Genomic DNA, 27460 nt, shown 5'->3' with positions numbered 1-27460 from the left:
CCGCAAAACTTCTGTTGGACGGAACCAGCTCCCCTCCCCCCCTCGCAGAACGGGAACCTCAACTCTCGCGATATTCTGCAGAACAGGCTTGATGAGGAAGACAGTAATGGCTGCAGCTCCACAGCTCTGCTCCTCCAACCTTCCAGTCCGCATCGGAGGATCAACAATGTCTCTACCGTGACTCACAAGCCGCCATTAGCTCCGGTGAGAGAAAGAAAAGTCAGGTTACTCAGTTAGCTGTCTCCAGAAGCTGCCATTTAGAAGAGAAAAACGTTTTTCCATTGACAAAGTAAGAGGAAATATTTCACATTTAAGCAGGAAAGCTGTTTCTTTTGTGTTTTGCAGGATTACTGAAAATGTCTGTTAACATCTGCAGCTTCTCCTTCATTCCTCTGAACAGCAAATCCACTAAACATGAACCTTCTCGTCTCTCATGTTTATTATATTTGCTGTTGGGGATCAGAGAAAGCCTTGCCTCTATTTGTTTTATTTTTATTTACATCTCGCTGTGATTGATTTCTGTGTAATATTCAGTTTATGTTAGAATTAGACCAATTTACAGGCAGCTTTTGATTTATTTCGTTATAACTGTTATTTTGTTATGGTTTCTGTTTTGTCCACATCTGTCATACCTGCCACTGTTCATGTTTGACTTGTGTTAAAGATGTGTGGTTTTGCAGACCTGCCATCCTTAATGCAGTGAGAAACTGAAATGTTTTGTTTCAGTACTAAATGTTTCTGCAGCTGCATGTGTCTGGATGTGGCTGGATGCAGTTGGTTGTGGTTGGATGCAACTGGATGGGATAGATGCAGATGGATGTGGTTGGATGCAGATGGATGCAGATGGCTGCAGTTAGATGGGATGGATGCGGATAGATGCAGCTGGATGTGGTTGGATATGGTTGGATGCAGTTGGTTGTGGTTGGATGCAGCTGGATGGGATGGATGCAGATGGATGAGGCTGGATGCAGCTGGATGGGATGCAGATGGATGCAGTTGGATGGGAGCGATGCGGTTGGATGCAGTGGATGGGATGGATGCAGCTGGATGTGGTTGGATGCAGTTGGATGAGGTTGGATGCAGATGGATGCGGCTGGATGAAGATGGATGCAGATAGAAGCAGCTGGATGCAAATGGATGTGATTGGATGCAGATGGATGTGGTTGGATGCGATTGGATGCAGTTGGTTGCGGATGGATGCAGATGGATGTGGATGGATGCGGATGGATGTGGATGGATGTGGTTGGATGCAGATGGATGCAGTTGGATGGGATGGATGCGGATGGATGTGGATGTATGTGGTTGGATGCAGATGGATGCAGTTGGATGCAGTGAATGGGATGGATGTGGTTGGATGCAGGTGGATGAGGTTGGATGCAGATGGATGTGGTTGGATGCAGATGGATGTGGCTGGATGCAGATGGATGTGGTTGGATGCAGATGGATGTGGCTGGATGCAGATAGAAGCAGATGGATGTGGCTGGATGCAGATGGATGTGGTTGGATGCGGATCGATGCAGATGGATGCAGTTGGATGCAGCTGGATGGGATGGATGCAGATGGCTGCAGTTAGATGGGATGGATGCGGATAGATGCAACTGGATGTGGTTGGATGTAGATATGTGGGTGGATGTGGTTGGATATGGTTGGATGCAGATATGTGGTTGGATGCAGATATGTGGTTGGATGCAGATATGCGGTTGGGTGTGGTTGGATGCAGATATGCGGTTGGATGCAGGTATGCAGTTGGATGGGTTGGATGCGGTTGGATGCAGATATGCGGTTGGATGCTGCTGGATGAGTTGGATGTAGCTGGATGCGGCTGGATGCAAATATGCAGTTGGATGGGTTGGATGCAGATATGCGGTTGGATGCAGATATGAAATGAAATGAACAATACTTTATTAATCCCCAAAGGGAAATATAGTAGTATATAATAATAATAACTAGAGGAGGTCTTGTTCTGGAGGCTGATGGCTGCTGGCAGGAATGATCTTCTGTATCTTTCAGTCTTGCATCGGACCTGAAGAAGCCTCTCACTGAACACACTTTGTTGTTTCTTCACTGTGTTGTGGAGAGGGTGTGAAGAATCCTCCATCATCTTCATCAGCTTGTGCAGCATTCTTCTTTGGACAATCAGCTCCAGCGGCTCCAGAGTTACTCCAAGCACAGAAGCAGCTTTCTGGATCAGTTTGTTGATTCTCTTCAAGTCTCTGGTTCTGATGCTACTACCCCAGCAGATGCTGCAAAGCTGACTGCACTCTCCACAACAGACTTATAGAAGATATGCAACATCTTGGTGCAGACGTTAAACCATCTCAGCTTCCTTAAGAAGTACAGTCTGCTCTGACCTTTCTTGTAGATGTAGTCAGTGTTGCATTTCCAGTCCAGTTTGTTGTCCAGCTGAACTCCAAGATACTTGTATTCCTCCACCACCTCCACCTCCTCTCCCAGGATGGAAACAGTGCTTTGTTTATTCTTCTTCCTCCTGAAGTCAACAATCATCTCTTTTGTTTTGCTGCTATTTAATATGAGATGATTGTCACCGCAGCATTTAACAAACTGACTGACCAGTTCTCTGTACTCTGCTTCTTGTCCATCCCTGATACACCCCACAACTGCAGAGTTATCAGAGTATTTCTGCAGATGACAGGACTCAGAGTTGTACTGGAGGTCTGAGGTGTACAGAGTGAAGAGGAATGGCCAGAGTACAGTTCCTTGTGGTGCACCAGTGCTGCTGACCTCCATCTCAGACACACAACCTTTCAGTCTCACAAACTGGGGTCTGTTTGTGAGGTAGTCATAGATCCAGGTGGTTGTGGAGGTATCCACCTGGAATTTATGGAGCTTCTCACATAACAAAGCAGGCTGAATGGTATTAAAAGCACTGAGAAATGAAAGAACATGACCCTCAGAGTGCTGCCTGAATGGTCCAGATGAGAGTGTGCTCTCTGGAGCAGGTATATGATGGCATCTTCAACCCCAAGTCCATTACGATATGCAAACTGGAATGGGTCCTGAAAGGTGTTTACTTGCTTGTTGAGGTGAGCCAGTAAGAGTCTCTCCAGGACTTTCATGATGTGAGATGTCAGGGCAACTGGTCTGTAGTCACTTGGTTCAGCTGGTTGTGTTTTTTTAGGCACTGGAACAAGGCAGGAGGTTTTCCACAGCACTGGGACTCTATTTTGTCTCAGACTGGTGTTGAAAAGGTGCTGGAGAATCGGACATAGTTGTTCTGAGCAGGTCTTGAGAACTCTGGGACTGACACCATCTGGACCTGCAGCCTTGTTCTGGTTCAGTTTCTCAAGTTGCTTCATAACCTGATTGCAGGAGACAAACAAGGTGGAGGTCTCAGGATGTCCTGATGTGGAGGGAGATGAAGCTGTGTTCTGGTCCATGACTGAGCTGCAGGGTGACAGATTGGAGGCGTGACAGGAAAGCAGTGGGCTTATGGAGGGTGTGTGGTCTGTTGGGCTGGAGGTAGGGGGTGAACTGAACCTGTTGAAGAATATGTTCAGCTCATTAGCTCTGTCCAGACCTCCATCAGGCTGGTCCCCCTTTAACTTGAAGCCGGTGATCTTCTTCATTCCAGACCACACATCCCTCAGGTTATTCTGCTGGAGCTGACTTTCTAACTTCTTCCTGTAGTCCTCCTTGCACTTCTTAGTTTGGGTTTTAAGTTGTTTTTGTGTTGCCCTCAATAACTCCCTGTCTCCATCCCTGAAGGCTTTCTTTTTGATGTTCAGCAGCTTTTTCAGCTCACTGGTGATCCAGGGTTTGTTATTGGGGAAGCACCTCACTGTTCTTGTTGGGACGATGCTGTCCACACAGAAGTTTATGTAATCTGTCACACACTCAGTCATGGCGTTGATGTCGTCTCCATGAGGTTCACAGAGGACGTTCCAGTCTGTAGCCTCAAAGCCTCCTCTAAGAGCATCTTCAGCTTCAGCAGACCAGATTTTGATAGTCTTTGTGATGACTGGTTGCTGCTGAACGATGGGCTTGTAGGTGGAGGTGAGAAGAACCAGATTATGGTCAGATCTTCCTAAAGGAGGCAGGGCAGAACAACTGGATCCATTATTCATATTTGCATAAAATAAGTCCAACATCTTATTTTCTCTGGTGGAGCAGCTGACAAACTGCTGGAATGTTGGTAGAGTTGCAGAGAGGGAGACGTTGTTGAAGTCTCCGGAGATCCCCATGAATGAGTTTGGATGCTGTGTTTGTAGCCGAGCAACGACGGAGCTGATGACATCACAGGCTGTGTCTGGTGCGGTACCAGGTATTATATAAACCGCTACCAGAATAACACAGGTAAACTCTCTGGGTAAATAATATGGACGGAAGCTCACAGCTAACAGTTCCATGTCCCTTGTGCATATCTTCTCCTTGACAGTAACATGTCCAGGATGACACCAACGCTGGTTAACCAGCACTGCAATTCCACCACCCTTTAGCTTTCCGCTGTGTTGTCTACTGCGGTCTGCACGGACCGTTTTAAAGCCCGGTACAGACACATTACAGTCAGGGATGTGTTCATGCAGCCATGTCTCGGTGAAGCACTGCACTCTCTGTATTCTATTTAATCAGTTGATCCTGATTGTAAACAAGTCTTTCGTTGCCATGGAGACTGATCATAACAAGCCTTGAGAGCGCCAAAAAAAATGCAGAAAAATCTTCCTTGCAGCACACCCTCCGAACCAGCATGAAATCTTCAGAATAAAAAGACCTAATTTGAGGTAATATCTATGTGAAAAGACTTTGTACTTAAAAAAATTTAAGATAGCAAGTCAGAGCCACTGCAATCTGCTGCCATCAGATGGCGCAACCTAAAATGGAAAGTCTTTGTAGTCTTTATATGCGTTTGGATGCAGATATGTAGTTGGATGCAGATATGTGGTTGGATGGGTGAATACGGTTGGATGCAGATATGCGGTTGTATGCAGATATGCAGTTGGACGCGGTTGGATGCATATATGCATATCTGCATCCAACCACATCCACCCATCCAACCGCATATCTGCATCCAACTACATCCAACCGCATGTCTGCATCCAACCGCGTCCAACCGCATATCTGTATCTAACTGCATATCTGCATCCAACCGCATGTCTGCATACAACCGCATGTCTGCATACAACCGCATATCTGCGTCCAACCGCATGTCTGCATCCAACCGCATGTCTGCATCCAACCGCATGTCTGCATCCAACCGCATGTCTGCATCCAACCGTGTCCAACCGCGGTTGGATGCAGACATGCGGTTGGATGGGTTGGATGCGGATATGCGGTTGGACGCGGTTGGATGCAAATATGTGGTTGGATGCAAATATGTGGTTGGATGCAGATATGCGGTTGTATGCAGATATGCAGTTGGACGCATATATACATATCTGCATCCAACCGCATATCTGCATCCAACCACATCCACCCATCCAACCGCATATCTGCATCCAACTACATCCAACCGCATGTCTGCATCCAACCGCGTCCAACTGCATATCTGCATCCAACCGCATATCTGCATCCAACCGCATGTCTGCATCCAACCACGTCCAACCGCATATCTGTATCTAACCGCATATCTGTATCCAACCGCATATCTGCATCCAATCGTATATCTGCATCCAACCGTGTCCAACCGTGCGGGTGGATGCAGAAATGCGGTTGGATGGGTTGGATGCAGATATTCGGTTGGACGCGGTTGGATGCAAATATGTGGTTGGATGCAGATATGCAGTTGGATGCAGATACGCGGTTGGATACAGATATTCGGTTGGACGCGGTTGGGTGCAGATATGTGGTTGGATGCAGATATGCGGTTGGATGCAGATATGCGGTTGGATGGGTGGATGCGGTTGGATGCAGATATGTGGTTGGATTGTTTGGATGGGTGGGTGCGGTTGGATGCAGATATTTGGTTGGACACGGTTGGATGCGGATATGTGGTTGGATGCGGTTGGATGCAGATATGCGGTTGGATGCAGATTTGCGGTTGGATGCGGGTGGATGCGGTTGGATGCAGATATGTGGTTGGATGGGTGGATGCGGTTGGATGCAGATATGTGGTTGGATTGTTTGGATGGGTGGGTGCGGTTGGATGCAGATATGCGGTTGGACACTGTTGGATGCAGACATGCGGTTGGATGTGGTTGGATGCAGACATGCGGTTGTATGTGGTTGTATGCAGATATGCGGTTAGATACAGATATGCGGCTGGATGCGGTTGGATGCAGATATGCAGCTGGATGCGGTTGAATGGGTGGATGCGGTTGGATGCAGATCTGCGGTTGGATGGGTTGGATGCGGTTGGATGCAGATATGCGGTTGGATGCATATATGCGGCTGGATGCAACCACATATCTGCATATCTGGATGCAGATCTGCAGTTGGATGGGTTGGATGCGGTTGGATGCAGATATGCGGTTGGACGCGGTTGGATGCAGATATGCGGTTGGATGTGGTTGGATGCAGATATGCGGTTGGATGGGTGGATGCGGTTGGATGCAGATGTGCTGTTGGACGTGGTTGGATGTAGATATGCGGTTGGATGCAGCAGTTGGATGTGGTTGGATGCAGATATGCGGTTGGATGCGGTTGGATTCAGATATGCGGTTGGATGCAGAAATGCTGTTGGATGCGGTTGGATGCAGATATGCGGTTGGATTCAGATATGCGGTTGGATGCAGCAGTTGGATGTGGTTGGATTCAGATATGCGGTTGGATGCAGATATGTGGTTGGATTGTTTGGATGGGTGGGTGCGGTTGGATGCAGATATGCAGTTGGACACGGTTGGATGCAGACATGCAGTTGGATGTGGTTGGATGCAGACATGCGGTTGTATGTGGTTGTATGCAGATATGCGGTTAGATACAGATATGCGGCTGGATGCGGTTGGATGCAGATATGCAGCTGGATGCGGTTGAATGGGTGGATGCGGTTGGATGCAGATCTGCGGTTGGATGGGTTGGATGCGGTTGGATGCAGATATGTGGTTGGATGCGGTTGGATGCATATATGCGGCTGGATGCAACCACATATCTGCATATCTGGATGCAGATCTGCAGTTGGATGGGTTGGATGCGGTTGGATGCAGATATGCGGTTGGACGCGGTTGGATGCAGATATGCGGTTGGACGCGGTTGGATGCAGATATGCGGTTGGATGTGGTTGGATGCAGATATGCGGTTGGATGGGTGGATGCAGATATGCTGTTGGACGTGGTTGGATGCAGATATGCGGTTGGATGCAGCAGTTGGATGTGGTTGGATGCAGATATGCGGTTGGATGCGGTTGGATTCAGATATGCGGTTGGATGCAGAAATGCTGTTGGATGCGGTTGGATGCAGATATGCGGTTGGATTCAGATATGCGGTTGGATGCAGATATGCGGTTGGATTCAGATATGCGGTTGGATGCAGATATGCGGTTGGATTCAGATATGCGGTTGGATTCAGATATGCGGTTGGATGCAGATATGCGGTTGGATGCAGATATGCGGTTGGATGCAGATATGCGGTTGGATGCAGCAGTTGGAGGTGGTTGGATGCAGATATGCGGTTGGATGCAGATATGCGGTTGGATTCAGATATGCGGTTGGATTCAGATATGCGGTTGGATGCAGATATGCGGTTGGATTCAGATATGCGGTTGGATGCAGATATGCGGTTGGATGCAGATATGCGGTTGGATGCAGATATGCGGTTGGATTCAGATATGCGGTTGGATGCAGATATGCGGTTGGATGCAGATATGCGGTTGGATGCAGCAGTTGGAGGTGGTTGGATGCAGATATGCGGTTGGATGCGGTTGGATGCAGATATGCGGTTGGATGCAGATATGCGGTTGGATTCAGATATGCGGTTGGATGCAGATATGCGGTTGGATTCAGATATGCGGTTGGATGCAGATATGCGGTTGGATGCAGATATGCGGTTGGATGCAGATATGCGGTTGGATGCAGATATGCGGTTGGATTCAGATATGCGGTTGGATGCAGATATGCGGTTGGATGCAGATATGCGGTTGGATGCAGCAGTTGGAGGTGGTTGGATGCAGATATGCGGTTGGATGCGGTTGGATGCAGATATGCGGTTGGATGCAGATATGCGGTTGGATTCAGATATGCGGTTGGATGCAGATATGCGGTTGGATTCAGATATGCGGTTGGATGCAGATATGCGGTTGGATGCAGATATGCGGTTGGATGCAGATATGCGGTTGGATTCAGATATGCGGTTGGATGCAGATATGCGGTTGGATGCAGATATGCGGTTGGATGCAGCAGTTGGAGGTGGTTGGATGCAGATATGCGGTTGGATGCGGTTGGATGCAGATATGCGGTTGGATGCAGATATGCGGTTGGATTCAGATATGCGGTTGGATGCAGATATGCGGTTGGATTCAGATATGCGGTTGGATGCAGATATGCGGTTGGATGCAGATATGCGGTTGGATGCAGATATGCGGTTGGATGCAGACATGCGGTTGGAGAGTCTTCTTGTAGAAATAACAGTGGGACGGTGCCAGTCTCCTACAGACTGCTGTTACTGAACATTTACCTGAAGCTGCAGGCGGGGAAACATATCGTATGGATTTCCTTCTGGATGTCATGCGAGCCGTCCTCCACTGGAACACAGTGGGAAGCTTGATGGTTTCAAACTCGACCTGCTGTTCCCTCCATGAAAACACAGAAGGAAAACGAAGTCACACGGTTTCCTCTCTGATCGGACGACCTGGTTGGGACATTTTGGCAGGAGTGCCCGACACCTGCTCAGCTTTTCGAAGCGTCCTTTCTCAGCACACCTGAATGAAAGGAATGTCTGCTGCCGGGCTGCAGAGCCAAATGATGTGGAGGGGGGAGTTTAGCCATCTGTTTACAGGTGTGTTGGAGCAGGGATGCATCTGGAAGTTGCAGGATAGCTGATCTGGAGGAGCAGACTTGGCCACCGTTGCTTGATGGAAAGCGACGATAGATTAGTTAATCATAACGTTTAATACTGTGATTTCTCTGTAACATGAAGGTAATAAGGATTTTCCTTCTGCTGTCTGTTTAGTTGCTGGTTTGGCCTTGCTGCTGTCCCACAATGCATTGCCAGAAGCTGTTGTGTTCCTCAGACAAACCAACGTAACCACCGCCACCACTCAGCTAGTCCTCATCACAGCATCCAAGTGGAAGGTAGGACCCATTTATTTGCAAAATGCTGATGACCAGTAGCTGATGGAAGTTATTTCTCCTGGAATACGATGCTGTGTCAGACGATTGTGATGTATTGCTGCTGTGTTTCTGCAGGTCCTTCCAGACTCTTCTGATAAGTTTCTGACAGCAGTTATGGCCGGTTCTGGAGAGCTACCAGGTGAGACTTTCCTGTCGCAGAATTCCTGATGCTCAAGGTCAGACTCAACTCAACTTTATTTATAGAGCACTTTGTGTGCTGCACACACACATCGACACATGCAATAGTTAATACACAGGACAATTTAAAATAGGTAGAATCCGTAAATTAAAAACAAATTATAAAACATTAAAAGCTGAAAACAATAAAATAAAATAAGCAGCCAACTGATTTAAAACCAAAAAGAAAAGATTTTTTAAGCTGGCGATGAGGTGGTCTGTCTGATGTCCAACGGCAGCTTAGAAGCAACAAAGCACGGTCACCTCTCGACTTCTTCTTTGTCTTGGAGACGATTAACGATTATGAATTGATCTGCTGACCGAAGACAATGGGAAGGAATGTACGAACGAAGCAGGTCAGCCAGATGGGGGAGCAAGGTCATGAAGACATTTAGAAACATAAAGAAGGATTTTAGAATCAATTCTAAAACAAACTGGGAGCCAATGAAGTGAAGATCAAACCAGAGTGATTTGCTCTCTTTTTTTAGGACCAGTTAAGAGTCAAATCTGGCTTTTGCAAGAATTACTTTAGCTGGAACTATTTTCTCTGAAATCTTGGAAAGAAAAGGAAGTTTAGAAATCGGCCTGAAATTTGAAGGTACAGAAGAGTCTAAGCCATGCTTTTTAATAAAAGGAGTCCCATCACTGCATGCTTAGAAGATGCCCCTCATCCAAAGCGACTTACATCTGAGTGAGAACAACACAAGCAGGACATCAAACAGTAGAGGACATGGTAGGAAGGTGCTGGTGGACTGTCCAGTTGGACGTAGGTCCTTCCATGAAGTGCTACAGGCTGTTTTTTTCGTTGTTGTTTTTGTTTACTCCCTTCCCACCCCATAATATTACCTATAATACATAGAATTAATACTATAAAGTCTGTAGCAAAGAACTGGGCTCTTAAAAGTAGACAGGGACTCTGCAGAGCGGACAGAGTTTGGGAGATCATTCCACCATCGTGGAACAACAGAAGAAAAGAGTCTGGCTGGTGATTTAGTCCCACGTTGTGGTGGTAACATGAGGCGTCTTTCGCTGGTGGAACGTAGCTGTGGAGAGGGAGTGTAGGTCTGGATTAGGGAGTGAAGGTAGACGGGAGCCGTATTAGTTATTGTTTTGTAAGCCAGAAGCAAAGCTTTAAATTTGATGCGTTCTCCGACCGGAAGCCAGTAAATAGCGATTAGCAGCGGAGTGACATGAGCTCGTTTGGGTTGGTTGAAGACCAGACGTGCTGCTGGTTCTGGATCATCTGCAGAGGTTTAACAGAGCATACAGGCAGACCTGCCAGTAGGGAACTGCAGTAATCGATGTGTGAGATGACCAGAGCCTGAACCAGAAGCTGAGTCGTGTGTTCTGTCAGGTACATCTGATTCTCTTGATGTTGTAGAGAGCATATCGATAGGTACGGGCAACCGAGGCAACATGGACCTTAAAGGTCAGCTGGTCATCCACCATGACACCCAGATTCCAGGCAGCAGACGTAGGAACAAGTGACAGAGTGGAGCTTCACACGTACCTGTGGAGGTAAGGAAGGATCGGCTGGACAGACAATGAGCTCTGTCTTGGACAGATGGAGCTGAAGGTGGCGATCCTTCATCCATGCAGAGATATCAGCAAGACAAGCTGATATTCTCAGTGAAACGTTGTGTCGTCTGGTGGGAAGGAGAGGAAAAGCTGAGTGTCATCTGCATAGCAGTAGTAGGAGAAGCCATGAGAGCTTCTAACTGCACCGAGTGAGGAGGTGGATAGTGGAAAGAGAAGAGGGCCGAGCACCGATCCCTGAGGCTCCCCTGTTTTCATGTGATCTGGACACTTGGACACAGAATATGCAGCAGTAGGATCCGTCAGGAAGGCTTTCAGTTTCACCAGCCTGCCGCTGCATTTCCCCCGTCGTTTGCATCGTCTGCATGCTGGAGCATCTGGAACACGGTGCAGGTACGCCGGTACACCTGAGAACGGCTAGGGGTGGATAGAGTCATGCTCACCCCGGTTCAAAGATTTAGAAGTGTTTGGCGATCATAAACCAGTAGACAGTTGGTAAAACAGGAAAGGACTAAATCAACAGAAATACAACTAAAGTATGAAGAGACAGACAGCAGTCGGAACACACTGGCGCACTTCAATGACTCTCAGGAAGTAGGACACACCGATTTCCTGACTGACTTCAAAAACAAAACCGAGATAATACAGAAAATCAAAGACATGTCCCTCTCCGCTAAGACAGTGAAGGAAAGGACCATTAAAATGGCGGCAACATCACCGATCAGCAAATCAGGGACATTAATTCAGCACAAGTTACATCTTACATGTTGAGAAGCCGACCAGTGATGTCCGACAACAGAAGTCACATTAAACGGGTAAGAACATCATCCTTCATAGACACAGACTGAGTAACAAAGTGGATGTTTTTATGAAATGATTTCTGATTTTTGTCAGTATATATCTGGAATGACACTTGGTAATGGTGCTCAGGTCAGAGGATAGCTGCGTTGGTTACGTGTCTAAAGAGAAGAGGATGCTGCTGCGTTTTACCCTCGCACTGACTTGCTTGACAGAAATCAAACTGTGTTCATTTGATTTTATAAACTTTACCTTTTTAAAAGGCTGCTGGTTTATGTTTTATAAATGCAGGCAGCGTTTTATTGCACTCTGTTTGTTGCCCAGATAAGGGGCCATTTTGTTGTTATTTTTTCAAATTCTTAAAAATAAAAATGACATAAAAAAAATCTGATTTCTTTATTGTTTTAATTCGATCAATGCAACAAAACATAATTCATTAATATAGTAATGAAGTTAAACATGAGACGGCATCGTACAACAGAGTCGTCACGTGGTGCGTCGTTCTCTACAGGATGTGCTGCAGGGAAAATAAACATTTTATCATTAAGGCTCATTCTGTATTTGTAGCCAACTTAGTCATTTTGATAGTAGGCTAATATAGCTAATATAGATACATAAAGCATGTGTTGCCTTCGTGATAAGGCTTATATCAGGCTTTTCATTTTTTGCGGCTCCAGACATATTTGTTTTTTGGTTTTTTTGGTCCAATATGGCTCTTTCAACATTTTGGGTTGCCGGCCCCTGGTTTGGATAATAAAAACACCATTTTCTGTCCATATCACTGTGGTCAGTTCAGGTTTATTTGCATTGTTCATAATCAACAGTTCACCTCATGGCTCTTTACAGACTAAATCAGTTCAATCCGATTCATCGTGATCCACTTGAAACAGATCCACATTAGTCCCATTTATAATCTGTAAAAGACAAACAGGGTTGTTATGAAAAAAAATTATGATTTAAAAAAAAAAACAAACAAAAAAAACCCTGTCATTTTAGAGGGAAGTTGCCGTTTAACTCGTCCATTTTATGACAGAAGACGCCATTATGTTTTATGACTTCAAACTGTCAGCGATTCATTGGATGCACGTCACGCTTTTACTGAGAATGTCAACCAATCAGAGGGTTAGGGTTACGAACGAGAACGTTTTACGAACGAGAACCAATCAGAGTGAGAGGCAGTTGGTAGTTTAAACTGCGTATGAAAGGAGAAGAAAGTGGATCAGCATGTTCCTCCAAACTCGGAACCATGACCCACTCGGTGGACAAAAACGCAAAAGAAAACAATCCGACGATGGAAATTCAGCTCGGTGTGGCGGGAAACGTAGATTCCTGCAGAGTTTGTCTGAGAATGTCTGCTGGGTCCGGAGCGGTTCTGGTTCCACTGGACCCCGGAAGTCCCGAACCGAGCCAGCACGTGAGTAGAGCTCCTGGTAGCCGTTCAGCTCATGTTCTGGACCTTTAATAAGACCGTCTGAAATGTGCACTTAGCTTGTGGTTCCAGTCGGATTCCACCGCGTTTCGGACCCATCAGGTCAGAGAGTCCAGCGCCTCCAGGTGGCGTGCAGTCCAGGTGTAGTTCAGGTGTAGACCAGGTGCAGTCCAGGTGTAGTTCAGGTGTAGACCAGGTGCAGTCCAGGTGCAGTCCAGGTGCAGTCCAGGTGCAGTCCAGGTGCAGTCCAGGTGTAGACCAGGTGTAGACCAGGTGTAGACCAGGTGCAGTCCAGGTGTAGTCCAGGTGTAGACCAGGTACAGTCCAGGTGTAGTCCAGGTGTAGTCCAGGTGTAGACCAGGTGCAGTCCAGGTGTAGACCAGGTGCAGTCCAGGTGCAGTCCAGGTGTAGACCAGGTACAGTCCAGGTACAGTCCAGGTGTAGTCCAGGTGTAGACCAGGTGTAGTCCAGGTGTAGACCAGGTGCAGTCCAGGTGTAGACCAGGTGCAGTCCAGGTGCAGTCCAGGTGCAGTTCAGGTGTAGACCAGGTGCAGTCCAGGTGCAGTCCAGGTGTAGACCAGGTGCAGTCCAGGTGCAGTCCAGGTGCAGTCCAGGTGTAGACCAGGTGCAGTCCAGGTGCAGTCCAGGTGTAGACCAGGTGCAGTCCAGGTGTAGACCAGGTGCAGTCCAGGTGCAGTCCAGGTGTAGACCAGGTGTAGACCAGGTGCAGTCCAGGTGCAGTCCAGGTGCAGTCCAGGTGCAGTCCAGGTGTAGTCCAGGTGCAGACCAGGTGTAGACCAGGTGCAGTCCAGGTGTAGTCCAGGTGTAGACCAGGTGTAGTCCAGGTGTAGACCAGGTGCAGTCCAGGTGTAGACCAGGTGCAGTCCAGGTGTAGACCAGGTGTAGACCAGGTGTAGACCAGGTGCAGTCCAGGTGTAGTTCAGGTGTAGACCAGGTGTAGTCCAGGTGTAGACCAGGTGCAGTCCAGGTGTAGACCAGGTGCGGTCCAGGTGTAGACCAGGTGCGGTCCAGGTGTAGTTCAGGTGTAGTTCAGGTGTAGACCAGGTGTAGTCCAGGTGTAGACCAGGTGCAGTCCAGGTGTAGACCAGGTGCAGTCCAGGTGCAGTCCAGGTGTAGTTCAGGTGTAGACCAGGTGCAGTCCAGGTGTAGTCCAGGTGTAGACCAGGTGCAGTCCAGGTGCAGTCCAGGTGTAGACCAGGTGCAGTCCAGGTGTAGACCAGGTGCAGTCCAGGTGTAGACCAGGTGTAGACCAGGTGTAGACCAGGTGTAGACCAGGTGCAGTCCAGGTGTAGTCCAGGTGTAGTCCAGGTGTAGACCAGGTGCAGTCCAGGTGTAGTCCAGGTGTAGTCCAGGTGTAGTCCAGGTGTAGACCAGGTGCAGTCCAGGTGTAGACCAGGTGCAGTCCAGGTGCAGTCCAGGTGCAGTCCAGGTGCAGTCCAGGTGTAGACCAGGTGCAGTCCAGGTGCAGACCAGGTGCAGACCAGGTGCAGACCAGGTGCAGTCCAGGTGCAGTCCAGGTGTAGTCCAGGTGCAGTCCAGGTGTAGACCAGGTGCAGTCCAGGTGTAGTCCAGGTGTAGACCAGGTGCAGTCCAGGTGTAGACCAGGTGCAGTCCAGGTGCAGTCCAGGTGTAGTCCAGGTGTAGACCAGGTGCAGTCCAGGTGCAGTCCAGGTGTAGACCAGGTGTAGACCAGGTGCAGTCCAGGTGTAGACCAGGTGCAGTCCAGGTGTAGACCAGGTGCAGTCCAGGTGTAGACCAGGTGTAGACCAGGTGCAGTCCAGGTGTAGTTCAGGTGTAGACCAGGTGTAGTCCAGGTGTAGACCAGGTGCAGTCCAGGTGTAGACCAGGTGCGGTCCAGGTGTAGTTCAGGTGTAGACCAGGTGCAGTCCAGGTGTAGTTCAGGTGTAGTTCAGGTGTAGACCAGGTGCAGTCCAGGTGTAGTTCAGGTGTAGACCAGGTGTAGTCCAGGTGTAGACCAGGTGCAGTCCAGGTGTAGACCAGGTGCAGTCCAGGTGTAGTTCAGGTGTAGTCCAGGTGTAGTTCAGGTGTAGACCAGGTGCAGTCCAGGTGCAGTCCAGGTGTAGTCCAGGTGTAGACCAGGTGCAGTCCAGGTGTAGACCAGGTGCAGTCCAGGTGTAGACCAGGTGCAGTCCAGGTGCAGTCCAGGTGCAGTCCAGGTGTAGACCAGGTGCAGTCCAGGTTTAGACCAGGTGCAGTCCAGGTGTAGACCAGGTGCAGTCCAGGTGTAGTTCAGGTGCAGTCCAGGTGTAGACCAGGTGCAGTCCAGGTGTAGACCAGGTGCAGTCCAGGTGTAGTTCAGGTGTAGACCAGGTGCAGTCCAGGTGTAGACCAGGTGCAGTCCAGGTGCAGTCCAGGTGCAGTCCAGGTGCAGTCCAGGTGTAGACCAGGTGCAGTCCAGGTGTAGACCAGGTGCAGTCCAGGTGTAGTTCAGGTGCAGTCCAGGTGTAGTTCAGGTGTAGACCAGGTGCAGTCCAGGTGTAGTCCAGGTGTAGACCAGGTGCAGTCCAGGTGTAGACCAGGTGCAGTCCAGGTGCAGTCCAGGTGTAGTCCAGGTGCAGTCCAGGTGTAGACCAGGTGCAGTCCAGGTGTAGTCCAGGTGTAGACCAGGTGCAGTCCAGGTGTAGTTCAGGTGTAGACCAGGTGCAGTCCAGGTGTAGACCAGGTGCAGTCCAGGTGTAGACCAGGTGCAGTCCAGGTGTAGTCCAGGTGCAGTCCAGGTGTAGACCAGGTGTAGACCAGGTGCAGTCCAGGTGTAGTCCAGGTGTAGACCAGGTGCAGTCCAGGTGTAGTTCAGGTGTAGACCAGGTGCAGTCCAGGTGCAGTCCAGGTGCAGTCCAGGTGCAGACCAGGTGTAGACCAGGTGCAGTCCAGGTGCAGTCCAGGTGCAGTCCAGGTGCAGTCCAGGTGTAGACCAGGTGTAGACCAGGTGCAGTCCAGGTGCAGTCCAGGTGTAGTCCAGGTGCAGTCCAGGTGTAGACCAGGTGTAGACCAGGTGTAGACCAGGTGTAGACCAGGTGCAGTCCAGGTGTAGTCCAGGTGTAGTCCAGGTGTAGACCAGGTGTAGTCCAGGTGTAGTTCAGGTGTAGACCAGGTGCAGTCCAGGTGCAGTCCAGGTGTAGTCCAGGTGTAGACCAGGTGCAGTCCAGGTGCAGTCCAGGTGCAGTCCAGGTGTAGACCAGGTGTAGACCAGGTGCAGTCCAGGTGTAGACCAGGTGCAGTCCAGGTGCAGTCCAGGTGCAGTCCAGGTGTAGACCAGGTGTAGACCAGGTGCAGTCCAGGTGCAGTCCAGGTGTAGACCAGGTGCAGTCCAGGTGTAGACCAGGTGTAGACCAGGTGCAGTCCAGGTGCAGTCCAGGTGTAGTTCAGGTGTAGACCAGGTGCAGTCCAGGTGTAGACCAGGTGCAGTCCAGGTGTAGACCAGGTGTAGACCAGGTGCAGTCCAGGTGTAGACCAGGTGCAGTCCAGGTGCAGTCCAGGTGCAGTCCAGGTGTAGTTCAGGTGTAGTTCAGGTGCACGGCGGCGTGTAGTTCAGGTGCACGGTCTGAGCTGTAAATAAGCTGCTCCGCTGGTAAACACTCGGTGGAGACAGAAGCCTGAAATCAGACAGGTGTGTTACACTGTCTTGTTGGTGTGTAAACAAACACAAAGCAAGAAGGCCACTGGTTCAAGCCCGGTGGAACGGTGGTCTCTCTGTGTGTGCTGGGTTAGGGTCTGAGACGGTTCTAGTCCTGGTTTAGTGGTCATGCTCGGCTGGTTTGGTGTCTGCAGCCTTGGAGGGATCCGGGATGGGGGGGATGAAGCTTCCCATCGGAATGACTCGCAGGGCCCTGAGCTACGATGACAACCTGGAGGCCCCCATGTCCACGCCCCCCCGTGACATCAGCATCAACAACCTGTGGAGGCGGCCCATCATCCCGGAGAGGAAGTTCTCCCAACTGGCTGAGGTGGGTGGCGCCGCCACACCAGTGGTACGTTTCCTCAGCGGGGGGAGGATGAAGATGATGAGGATAATGATGGGGATGATGAGGATGATAGGGATGATGAGGAGGATGAGGATAATGATGGGGAGGATGATGGTGAGGATGGGGATGATGAGGATGATAGGGATGATGAGGATAATGATGATGGGGATGACGAGGATGATGAGGATAATGATGGGGAGGATGAGGATAATGATGGGGATGACGAGGATGATTGGGATGAAGAGGATAATGATGGGGATGACGAGGATGATAGGGATGAAGAGGATAATGATGGGGATGACGAGGATGATAGGGATGAAGAGGATAATGATGGGGATGACGAGGATGATAGGGATGAAGAGGAGGATGATGGGGAGGATGAGGATGATTGGGATGAAGAGGATGATAGGGATGAAGAGGAGGATGAGGATAATGATGGGGAGGATGAGGATGATTGGGATGAAGAGGATGATAGGGATGAAGAGGAGGATGAGGATAATGATGGGGAGGATGAGGATGATTGGGATGAAGAGGATGATAGGGATGAAGAGGAGGATGAGGATAATGATGGGGATGATGATGGTGAGGATGGGGATAATGATGGGGATGATGTTGAGGATAATGATGGGGATGATGTTGAGGATGAGGATAATGATGGGGATGACGAGGATGAGGATAATGATGGGGATGAAGAGGATGATAGGGATGATGATGATGAGGATAATGATGGTGAGGATGAGGATGATGATGATGATGGGGAGGATGAGGATAATGAGGATGAGGATGATTGGGATGAAGAGGATGATAGGGATGAAGAGGAGGATGAGGATAATGATGGGGATGATGAGGATAATGAGGATGAGGATGATTGGGATGATGAGGATAATGATGGGGATGAGGAGGAGGAGGATGATGATGATGATGGTGTGTGTGCTCTCCACCAGGAGGATGAGGGCGATGTGGTGAAGCAGGCTTCAGCCCAGGACAGCGCCCCCCCCCCGGGCTCCAGCCGTAGTAAAAACCAAGGCCTCCTCCATCATCATGAACTCCCTCATCACCAGTACGTCTCCTCGTCTTCCTGCTGACCTTTGTTTTCTTTCAGCACCCGTTGTCATGGAGACCAAACGTTGTTTTTGTTTCTCTCAGAACAAACTCAGGAAAACATGTACAGGTTCGAGCAGAGGGCGGGGCTTAGCGACACCAGCTACACCCCCCACAAAGGCCTCACTGCCGAGGAGACCCGACACCACCACCGCATGCCCGATTCCCTGCAGGTCAGACATGTGGGGGGCGGGGGGTGATGCAGGTCAGACATGTGGGGGGCGGGGGGTGATGCAGGTCAGACATGTGGGGGGCGGGGGGTGATGCAGGTCAGGCATGTGGGGGGCGGGGGGGGTGATGCAGGTCAGGCATGTGGGGGACGGGGGGATGATGCAGGTCAGACATGTGGGGGACGGGGGGGTGATGCAGGTCAGGCATGTGGGGGACGGGGGGGTGATGCAGGTCAGACATGTGGGGGACGGGGGGGTGATGCAGGTCAGACATGTGGGGGACGGGGGGATGATGCAGGTCAGACATGTGGGGGACGGGGGGGTGATGCAGGTCAGACATGTGGGGGACGGGGGGGTGATGCAGGTCAGACATGTGGGGGACGGGGGGGTGATGCAGGTCAGACATGTGGGGGACGGGGGGGGTGATGCAGGTCAGACATGTGGGGGACGGGGGGATGATGCAGGTCAGACATGTGGGGGACGGGGGGGTGATGCAGGTCAGACATGTGGGGGGCGGGGGGGGGGGTGATGCAGGTCAGGCATGTGGGGGGCGGGGGGGGGGGGGTGATGCAGGTCAGACATGTGGGGGGAGGGGGGGGTGATGCAGGTCAGGCATGTGGGGGGCGGGGGGGTGATGCAGGTCAGGCATGTGGGGGCGGGGGGGTCAGACTTGTCTCTGCGGTTTTAGACTGGTGAACTGGGGAAACTGGAGAACGGCGGTAGTGTGATGGTTTTCTAACCTGCAACGTGTTTTGAGATGAAAACAGGATTTGCGGTCCTGGACCAGCAGCAGGTGGAACTGGTCCTGGTTTGGTTCTGGTTCTGGGTAAAGTTTTCCTGCTGGTGGAAATCTTATGACGACAGACGCCGGCGATGTAACTCCTGACTTCACCAGGAAAGTCACGGCGCTTTCGCTCCGACCTGAGTCACTTCCTGTCAGCGGCCTGAACGTCGGGACGAATACCGAACAGCTGAGCGTGACCACGGTCTGTTCCTCGGCAACGCTACCGCTCGGGGGTCCCAAGGCGCCCCCCAGCCAGCAGATGTAACCCCTAACACGCCGTCCGTGGGGCGCACCTCTTTATGGAAAAACAGAACAGGCGTCCCATTAGGGTCCTGGTGGCGTCCCAGTAGGGTACTGGTGGGGTCCCTGTGGGGTCCCGGGGGCGTCCCGGTGGGGTCCCGGGGGCGTCCCGGGGGCGTCCCTGTGGGGTCCCGGGGGCATCCCTGTGGGGTCCCGGTGGCATCCCTGTGGGGTCCCGGGGGCGTCCCGGTGGCGTCCCGGTGGGGTCCCGGGGGCGTCCCGGGGGCGTCCCTGTGGGGTCCCGGGGGCGTCCCGGTGGCATCCCTGTGGGGTCCCGGGGGCATCCCTGTGGGGTCCCGGTGGCATCCCTGTGGGGTCCCGGGGGCGTCCCGGTGGCGTCCCTGTGGGGTCCCGGTGGCGTCCCTGTGGGGTCCCGGTGGCGTCCCTGTGGGGTCCCGGGGGCGTCCCTGTGGCGTCCCTGTGGGGTCCCGGGGGCGTCCCGGTGGCATCCCTGTGGGGTCCCGGGGGCGTCCCTGTGGGGTCCCGGTGGCGTCCCTGTGGGGTCCCGGGGGCGTCCCTGTGGGGTCCCGGGGGCGTCCCGGTGGGGTCCCGGGGGCGTCCCTGTGGGGTCCCGGGGGCGTCCCGGTGGCATCCCTGTGGGGTCCCGGGGGCGTCCCTGTGGGGTCCCGGGGGCGTCCCGGTGGCATCCCTGTGGGGTCCCGGGGGCGTCCCGGTGGCATCCCTGTGGGGTCCCGGGGGCGTCCCTGTGGGGTCCCGGTGGCGTCCCTGTGGGGTCCCGGGGGCGTCCCGGTGGGGTCCCGGGGGCGTCCCGGTGGCATCCCTGTGGGGTCCCGGGGGCGTCCCTGTGGGGTCCCGGGGGCGTCCCTGTGGGGTCGTCCCTGTGGGGTTCCGGTGGCGTCCCTGTGGGGTCCCGGTGGCGTCCCTGTGGGGTCCCGGGGGCGTCCCTGTGGGGTCGTCCCTGTGGGGTCCCGGGGGCGTCCCTGTGGGGTCATCCCGGTGGCGTCCCTGTGGGGTCATCCCGGTGGCGTCCCTGTGGGGTCATCCCGGTGGCGTCCCTGTGGGGTCCCTGTGGCGTCCCTGTGGGGTCTCTGTGGGGTCCCGGTGGCGTCCCTGTGGCGTCCCTGTGGCGTCCCGGTGGCGTCCCTGTGGGGTCCCGGGGGCATCCCGGTGGCGTCCCTGTGGGGTCCCGGGGGCATCCCGGTGGCGTCCCTGTGGGGTCCCGGTGGGGTCGTCCCTGTGGGGTCCCGGGGGCGTCCCTGTGGGGTCGTCCCTGTGGGGTCGTCCCTGTGGGGTCCCGGGGGCGTCCCGGTGGCGTCCCTGTGGGGTCGTCCCTGTGGGGTCCCGGGGGCGTCCCTGTGGGGTCATCCCGGTGGCGTCCCTGTGGGGTCCCGGGGGCATCCCGGTGGCGTCCCTGTGGGGTCCCGGTGGCGTCCCTGTGGGGTCCCGGGGGCGTCCCTGTGGGGTCGTCCCTGTGGGGTCCCGGGGGCGTCCCGGTGGCGTCCCTGTGGGGTCGTCCCTGTGGGGTCCCGGGGGCGTCCCTGTGGGGTCCCGGTGGCGTCCCTGTGGCGTCCCGGTGGCATCCCTGTGGGGTCCCGGTGGCGTCCCGGTGGCGTCCCTGTGGGGTCTCTGTGGGGTCCCGGGGGCGTCCCGGTGGCGTCCCTGTGGGGTCGTCCTGGTGGCGTCCCGGTGGCGTCCCTGTGGGGTCCCGGGGGCGTCCCTGTGGGGTCCCGGGGGCGTCCCTGTGGGGTCCCGGGGGCATCCCTGTGGGGTCCCTGTGGCGTCCCTGTGGCGTCCCTGTGGCGTCCCGGGGGCATCCCTGTGGGGTCCCCGTGGCGTCCCTGTGGCGTCCCGGGGGCGTCCCTGTGGGGTCCCTGTGGCGTCCCCGTGGCGTCCCCGTGGTGTCCCTGTGGCGTCCCTGTGGGGTCCCTGTGGCGTCCCTGTGGGGTCCCTGTGGGGTCGTCCCTGTGGGGTCCCTGTGGGGTCGTCCCTGTGGGGTCCCTGTGGCGTCCCGGTGGCGTCCCTGTGGGGTCCCTGTGGGGTACCGGGGGCGTCCCTGTGGGGTCGTCCCTGTGGGGTCCCGGTGGCGTCCGGGTGGGGTCCCGGTGGCGTCCGGGTGGGGTCCCGGTGGCGTTCGGGTGGGGTCCCGGTGGCGTCCGGGTGGGGTCCCGGTGGCGTCCGGGTGGGGTCCCGGTGGCGTCCGGGTGGGGTCCCGGTGGCGTCCCTGTGGGGGGCGTCCCTGTGGGGGGCGTCCCTGTGGGGGGCGTCCCTGTGGGGGGCGTCCCTGTGGGGATAAGACAACATAACGGGACGTTGTTTTCGGTGAGTTCTGGGTCGGATGGCGACGCCGGCTTCGGCAGGTCTGCCCTGGCGGCCCGTGGTTAACCTGTGGCGAGTCCGCTCCGCTCGCCAGTGTACTCAGACTGGCCCGCCATTTTGTGGGCGGCGGCTACGTTCCTCACCTCGTGGCGGGTCTGGAGCCGGTTACCACGGTGAATGATCTCGTGTTTGGTGTATTTTCTGGAAGCTTGTTTTAATTCTCGTTCTTGGTGTTTTCTTTAAAAGCAGGAAAATGTTTTCAGCGTCTGGTTGCGACGCAGAGTCTGAAGCTTGTTGTTGTTTAGAAGCTGCAGGTTCACAGCATGGAGGTCAGAGAGGACTCCTCCACCCAGTCCACCCCGTCCAACACACCCCACAGCTCGCCCCGACTTCAGCGCAGGTAGCACACACGCACACGCCACGCGCACACACGTGCAAACACGCACGCACACACACACACACACACACACACAAAGGCGCACATACACGAGACGAGCTCGGCGCCATGTCGCTGTGTGTTTAGGGGCTGGTTCGGCGGTACGAGCTCGGAGGTCAGCGCGAGCTCATCCAGCAGCAGCATGGAAGTGGGAGGAGGAGACTCCGCCGGCGGCGGCGCTGTGGAACGGTGGGGCGTGTTCGGCCCGCGGCCGCTCATCCAGAGCTCGACCTCTGACCTGGGACCAGACGGCACTCCAGCAGGTGATTTCCATCCACAGCGTTCCTTCCACTGTATGAATGTTTGTTTACACACAGAACAGGACGGTGGGCGCCGCCCCCTGGTGGCAGGTCCTGGTAGTGCTCCTTATCAGTGTGTTAAAGGATCAGACCGTCGGTACACATCACCGTCACGCTCTCCATCGGTGCAGACTTTCTCCTCGGGTCGCTCTGACAAACGGCTTGTACTGCTTTCCATGTGGGATGGTTGTTTCGGCCCCTTTTAAAGTCTTTTTCCCAGGATGACTTTAGGTAGGCGGCTGCGTGGAGACGGGTTGTTTCTGAGCTTCTGTACGGCGGCTGCGTGGAGACGGGTTGTTTCTGAGCTTCTGTACGGCGGCTGCGTGGAGACGGGTTGTTTCTGAGCTTCTGTACGGCGGCTGCGTGGAGACGGGTTGTTTCTGAGCTTCTGTACGGCGGCTGCGTGGAGACGGGTTGTTTCTGAGCTTCTGTACGGCGGCTGCGTGGAGACGGGTTGTTTCTGAGCTTCTGTACGGCGGCTGCGTGGAGACGGGTTGTTTCTGAGCTTCTGTACGGCGGCTGCGTGGAGACGGGTTGTTTCTGAGCTTCTGTACGGCGGCTGCGTGGAGACGGGTTGTTTCTGAGCTTCTGTACGGCGGCTGCGTGGCGACGGGTTGTTTCTGAGCTTCTGTACGGCGGCTGCGTGGAGACGGGTTGTTTCTGAGCTTCTGTACGGCGGCTGCGTGGCGACGGGTTGTTTCTGAGCTTCTGTACGGCGGCTGCGTGGAGACGGGTTGTTTCTGAGCTTCTGTACGGCGGCTGCGTGGAGACGGGTTGTTTCTGAGCTTCTGTACGGCGGCTGCGTGGAGACGGGTTGTTTCTGAGCTTCTGTACGGCGGCTGCGTGGAGACGGGTTGTTTCTGAGCTTCTGTACGGCGGCTGCGTGGCGACGGGTTGTTTCTGAGCTTCTGTACGGCGGCTGCGTGGCGACGGGTTGTTTCTGAGCTTCTGTACGGCGGCTGCGTGGAGACGGGTTGTTTCTGAGCTTCTGTACGGCGGCTGCGTGGAGACGGGTTGTTTCTGAGCTTCTGTACGGCGGCTGCGTGGCGACGGGTTGTTTCTGAGCTTCTGTACGGCGGCTGCGTGGAGACGGGTTGTTTCTGAGCTTCTGTACGGCGGCTGCGTGGAGACGGGTTGTTTCTGAGCTTCTGTACGGCGGCTGCGTGGCGACGGGTTGTTTCTGAGCTTCTGTACGGCGGCTGCGTGGAGACGGGTTGTTTCTGAGCTTCTGTACGGCGGCTGCGTGGAGACGGGTTGTTTCTGAGCTTCTGTACGGCGGCTGCGTGGCGACGGGTTGTTTCTGAGCTTCTGTACGGCGGCTGCGTGGAGACGGGTTGTTTCTGAGCTTCTGTACGGCGGCTGCGTGGAGACGGGTTGTTTCTGAGCTTCTGTACGGCGGCTGCGTGGAGACGGGTTGTTTCTGAGCTTCTGTACGGCGGCTGCGTGGAGACGGGTTGTTTCTGAGCTTCTGTACGGCGGCTGCGTGGAGACGGGTTGTTTCTGAGCTTCTGTACGGCGGCTGCGTGGCGACGGGTTGTTTCTGAGCTTCTGTACGGCGGCTGCGTGGAGACGGGTTGTTTCTGAGCTTCTGTACGGCGGCTGCGTGGAGACGGGTTGTTTCTGAGCTTCTGTACGGCGGCTGCGTGGCGACGGGTTGTTTCTGAGCTTCTGTACGGCGGCTGCGTGGAGACGGGTTGTTTCTGAGCTTCTGTACGGCGGCTGCGTGGCGACGGGTTGTTTCTGAGCTTCTGTACGGCGGCTGCGTGGAGACGGGTTGTTTCTGAGCTTCTGTACGGCGGCTGCGTGGAGACGGGTTGTTTCTGAGCTTCTGTACGGCGGCTGCGTGGAGACGGGTTGTTTCTGAGCTTCTGTACGGCGGCTGCGTGGAGACGGGTTGTTTCTGAGCTTCTGTACGGCGGCTGCGTGGAGACGGGTTGTTTCTGAGCTTCTGTACGGCGGCTGCGTGGCGACGGGTTGTTTCTGAGCTTCTGTACGGCGGCTGCGTGGCGACGGGTTGTTTCTGAGCTTCTGTACGGCGGCTGCGTGGAGACGGGTTGTTTCTGAGCTTCTGTACGGCGGCTGCGTGGAGACGGGTTGTTTCTGAGCTTCTGTACGGCGGCTGCGTGGCGACGGGTTGTTTCTGAGCTTCTGTACGGCGGCTGCGTGGCGACGGGTTGTTTCTGAGCTTCTGTACGGCGGCTGCGTGGCGACGGGTTGTTTCTGAGCTTCTGTACGGCGGCTGCGTGGAGACGGGTTGTTTCTGAGCTTCTGTACTGCGGCTGCGTGGCGACGGGTTGTTTCTGAGCTTCTGTACGGCGGCTGCGTGGAGACGGGTTGTTTCTGAGCTTCTGTACGGCGGCTGCGTGGCGACGGGTTGTTTCTGAGCTTCTGTACGGCGGCTGCGTGGCGACGGGTTGTTTCTGAGCTTCTGTACGGCGGCTGCGTGGAGACGGGTTGTTTCTGAGCTTCTGTACGGCGGCTGCGTGGAGACGGGTTGTTTCTGAGCTTCTGTACGGCGGCTGCGTGGAGACGGGTTGTTTCTGAGCTTCTGTACGGCGGCTGCGTGGAGACGGGTTGTTTCTGAGCTTCTGTACGGCGGCTGCGTGGAGACGGGTTGTTTCTGAGCTTCTGTACGGCGGCTGCGTGGCGACGGGTTGTTTCTGAGCTTCTGTACGGCGGCTGCGTGGAGACGGGTTGTTTCTGAGCTTCTGTACGGCGGCTGCGTGGAGACGGGTTGTTTCTGAGCTTCTGTACTGCGGCTGCGTGGCGACGGCATGCAGGGATCGTCTCTGGCAGAAAAATGGCGGTAATGTCGGGACGATGCGCGTGCTTCAGGCTGTAACTGCGTCGGAACAGTGAAAAGTGTAAATGTAGGCAGAAACAGGTTTGTTTTGCTCCTCGCCACATCAGGAGACGTCGCCGGCTGACCCGCTGCAGTACCACCACCAGGCCTGCAAGGGGCGCTGCAACGCGTCATGTGTCCAGCTCCATACTGGAAAGTCAGACTGGGCGCTGACGTTAACACCAGTATAACCAGTGGCAAAGTGGGAGGACAGTTGGAGGTTTGATGGTCAGGTTCCACCGTAAACTCCCGTTTATAATCCGACTGTGGGGGGCGTTCCAGGAGAGAACCGCCAGGCTGCTTTTAAGGCGTTGCCATGGCAACGTGACAGGATTTACTCAACTCCGTGATTCCAGGGTTTGATCAGCGCGATGACGTCGGACCCTGTTTCCATGGAGACGTGGCGTTCAGGTGAACCGGGCGTTTCCTGGACTCCAGCGAGCTCCGGCCCAACGAGGACCGCGTCGTTCGTATCAGCAAACCCGATTGGCTCCCAGAAATCTGACGCTTGTTTCCTCCGTTTTCCCAGCAGGCTTCGCGGTGCAGGCGTACCGCGGCGCCCAGAAGCCGACCCCCATGGAGGTGATGAAGTCGCAGGCCGCTCGGCTTGTCGACAACCCGCAGAGGGACTCGCCCCCCAAGATGGAGATCCCAGCGGTGGAGGGTCGACGGCAGGGGGCGCGCCCGCACAAGCTCAAACACCGAGACATGAACGTCCTGACGCCGTCCGGCTTCTGAGACGGCGCCATGGCAGCCGCCTTCCGGCTTCTGAGACGGCGCCATGGCAACCACCAAGGTCCCACGAAATCCTGCCAGATATTCCACAGACCTGTCTCCAGAACCAGAACCACGATGGGTCGGGGCTGCTCCAGATCAGTAACCATAGCAACGGGCTACGCAGGAGGGAGATTAACATGAACGCCACCCTCCGACACCAGATCCCAGTCTGAAGACCCATCAGAGTTCTGACCCGGTTCTGATCCGGGGTTCCGACCCGATTCTGACTCTCGTTCTGACCCGGTTCTGACTCTGGTTCTGACCTGAGGTTCTGACCCGGTTCTGACTCTGGTTCTGACCTGAGGTTCTGACTGGTTCTGACCCGGTTCTGACTCTGGTTCTGACCTGAGGTTCTGACTGGTTCTGACTGGTTCTGACCCGGTTCTGACTCTGGTTCTGACCTGAGGTTCTGACTGGTTCTGACCCGGTTCTGACTCTGGTTCTGACTCTGGTTCTGACCTGAGGTTCTGACCCGGTTCTGACTGAGGTTCTGACTGGTTCTGACCCGGTTCTGACTCTGGTTCTGACCTGAGGTTCTGACTGGTTCTGACCCGGTTCTGACTCTGGTTCTGACCTGAGGTTCTGACCCGGTTCTGACTCTGGTTCTGACTGGTTCTGACCTGAGGTTCTGACTGGTTCTGATTCTGGTTCTGACCTGAGGTTCTGACTGGTTCTGACTCTGGTTCTGACTCTGGTTCTGATCCGCGGTTCCGACTCGATTCTGACTCTGGTTCTGATCCGGGGTTCCGACTCGATTCTGACTCTGGTTCTGATCCGGTTCTGATCCGGGGTTCCGACTCGATTCTGACTCTGGTTCTGATCCGGGGTTCCGACTCGATTCTGACTCTGGTTCTGATCCGGTTCTGATCCGGGGTTCCGACTCGATTCTGACTCTGGTTCTGATCCGGTTCTGATCCGGGGTTCCGACTCGATTCTGACTCTGGTTCTGATCCGGGGTTCCGACTCGATTCTGACTCTGGTTCTGATCCGGGGTTCCGACTCGATTCTGACTCTGGTTCTGATCCGGTTCTGATCCGGGGTTCCGACTCGATTCTGACTCTGGTTCTGATCCGGGGTTCCGACTCGATTCTGACTCTGGTTCTGATCCGGGGTTCCGACTCGATTCTGACTCTGGTTCTGATCCGGTTCTGATCCGGGGTTCCGACTCGATTCTGACTCTGGTTCTGATCCGGGGTTCCGACTCGATTCTGACTCTGGTTCTGATCCGGGGTTCCGACTCGATTCTGACTCTGGTTCTGAATCGGTTCTGATCCGGGGTTCCGACTCGATTCTGACTCTGGTTCTGAATCGG

At 54.1% G+C, this 27460-nt stretch overlaps 1 protein-coding gene across 1 annotated transcript; it reads left to right on the top strand.

Annotated features, from left to right (window-relative positions):
- Positions 1 to 88: 88 nt before the first annotated feature.
- On the top strand, positions 89 to 27015 carry LOC306761548 (putative monooxygenase p33MONOX). Its single transcript, XM_079247769.1, is given in 10 exon segments — positions 89 to 204; positions 9058 to 9179; positions 9294 to 9357; positions 16969 to 17144; positions 18107 to 18154; positions 18156 to 18222; positions 18309 to 18436; positions 22100 to 22194; positions 22318 to 22493; positions 25904 to 27015. Coding segments are annotated over 8 exon segments (921 nt in total). The 5' UTR covers positions 89 to 204; positions 9058 to 9179; positions 9294 to 9332; the 3' UTR covers positions 26110 to 27015.
- Positions 27016 to 27460: the final 445 nt, after the last annotated feature.

This window comes from Telmatherina bonti, assembly GCF_933228915.1.
Source record: "Telmatherina bonti genome assembly, chromosome: 10".
NCBI classification, from domain to species: Eukaryota; Metazoa; Chordata; class Actinopteri; order Atheriniformes; family Telmatherinidae; genus Telmatherina; species Telmatherina bonti.
This window is presented reverse-complemented; position numbering and strand designations above follow the sequence as displayed.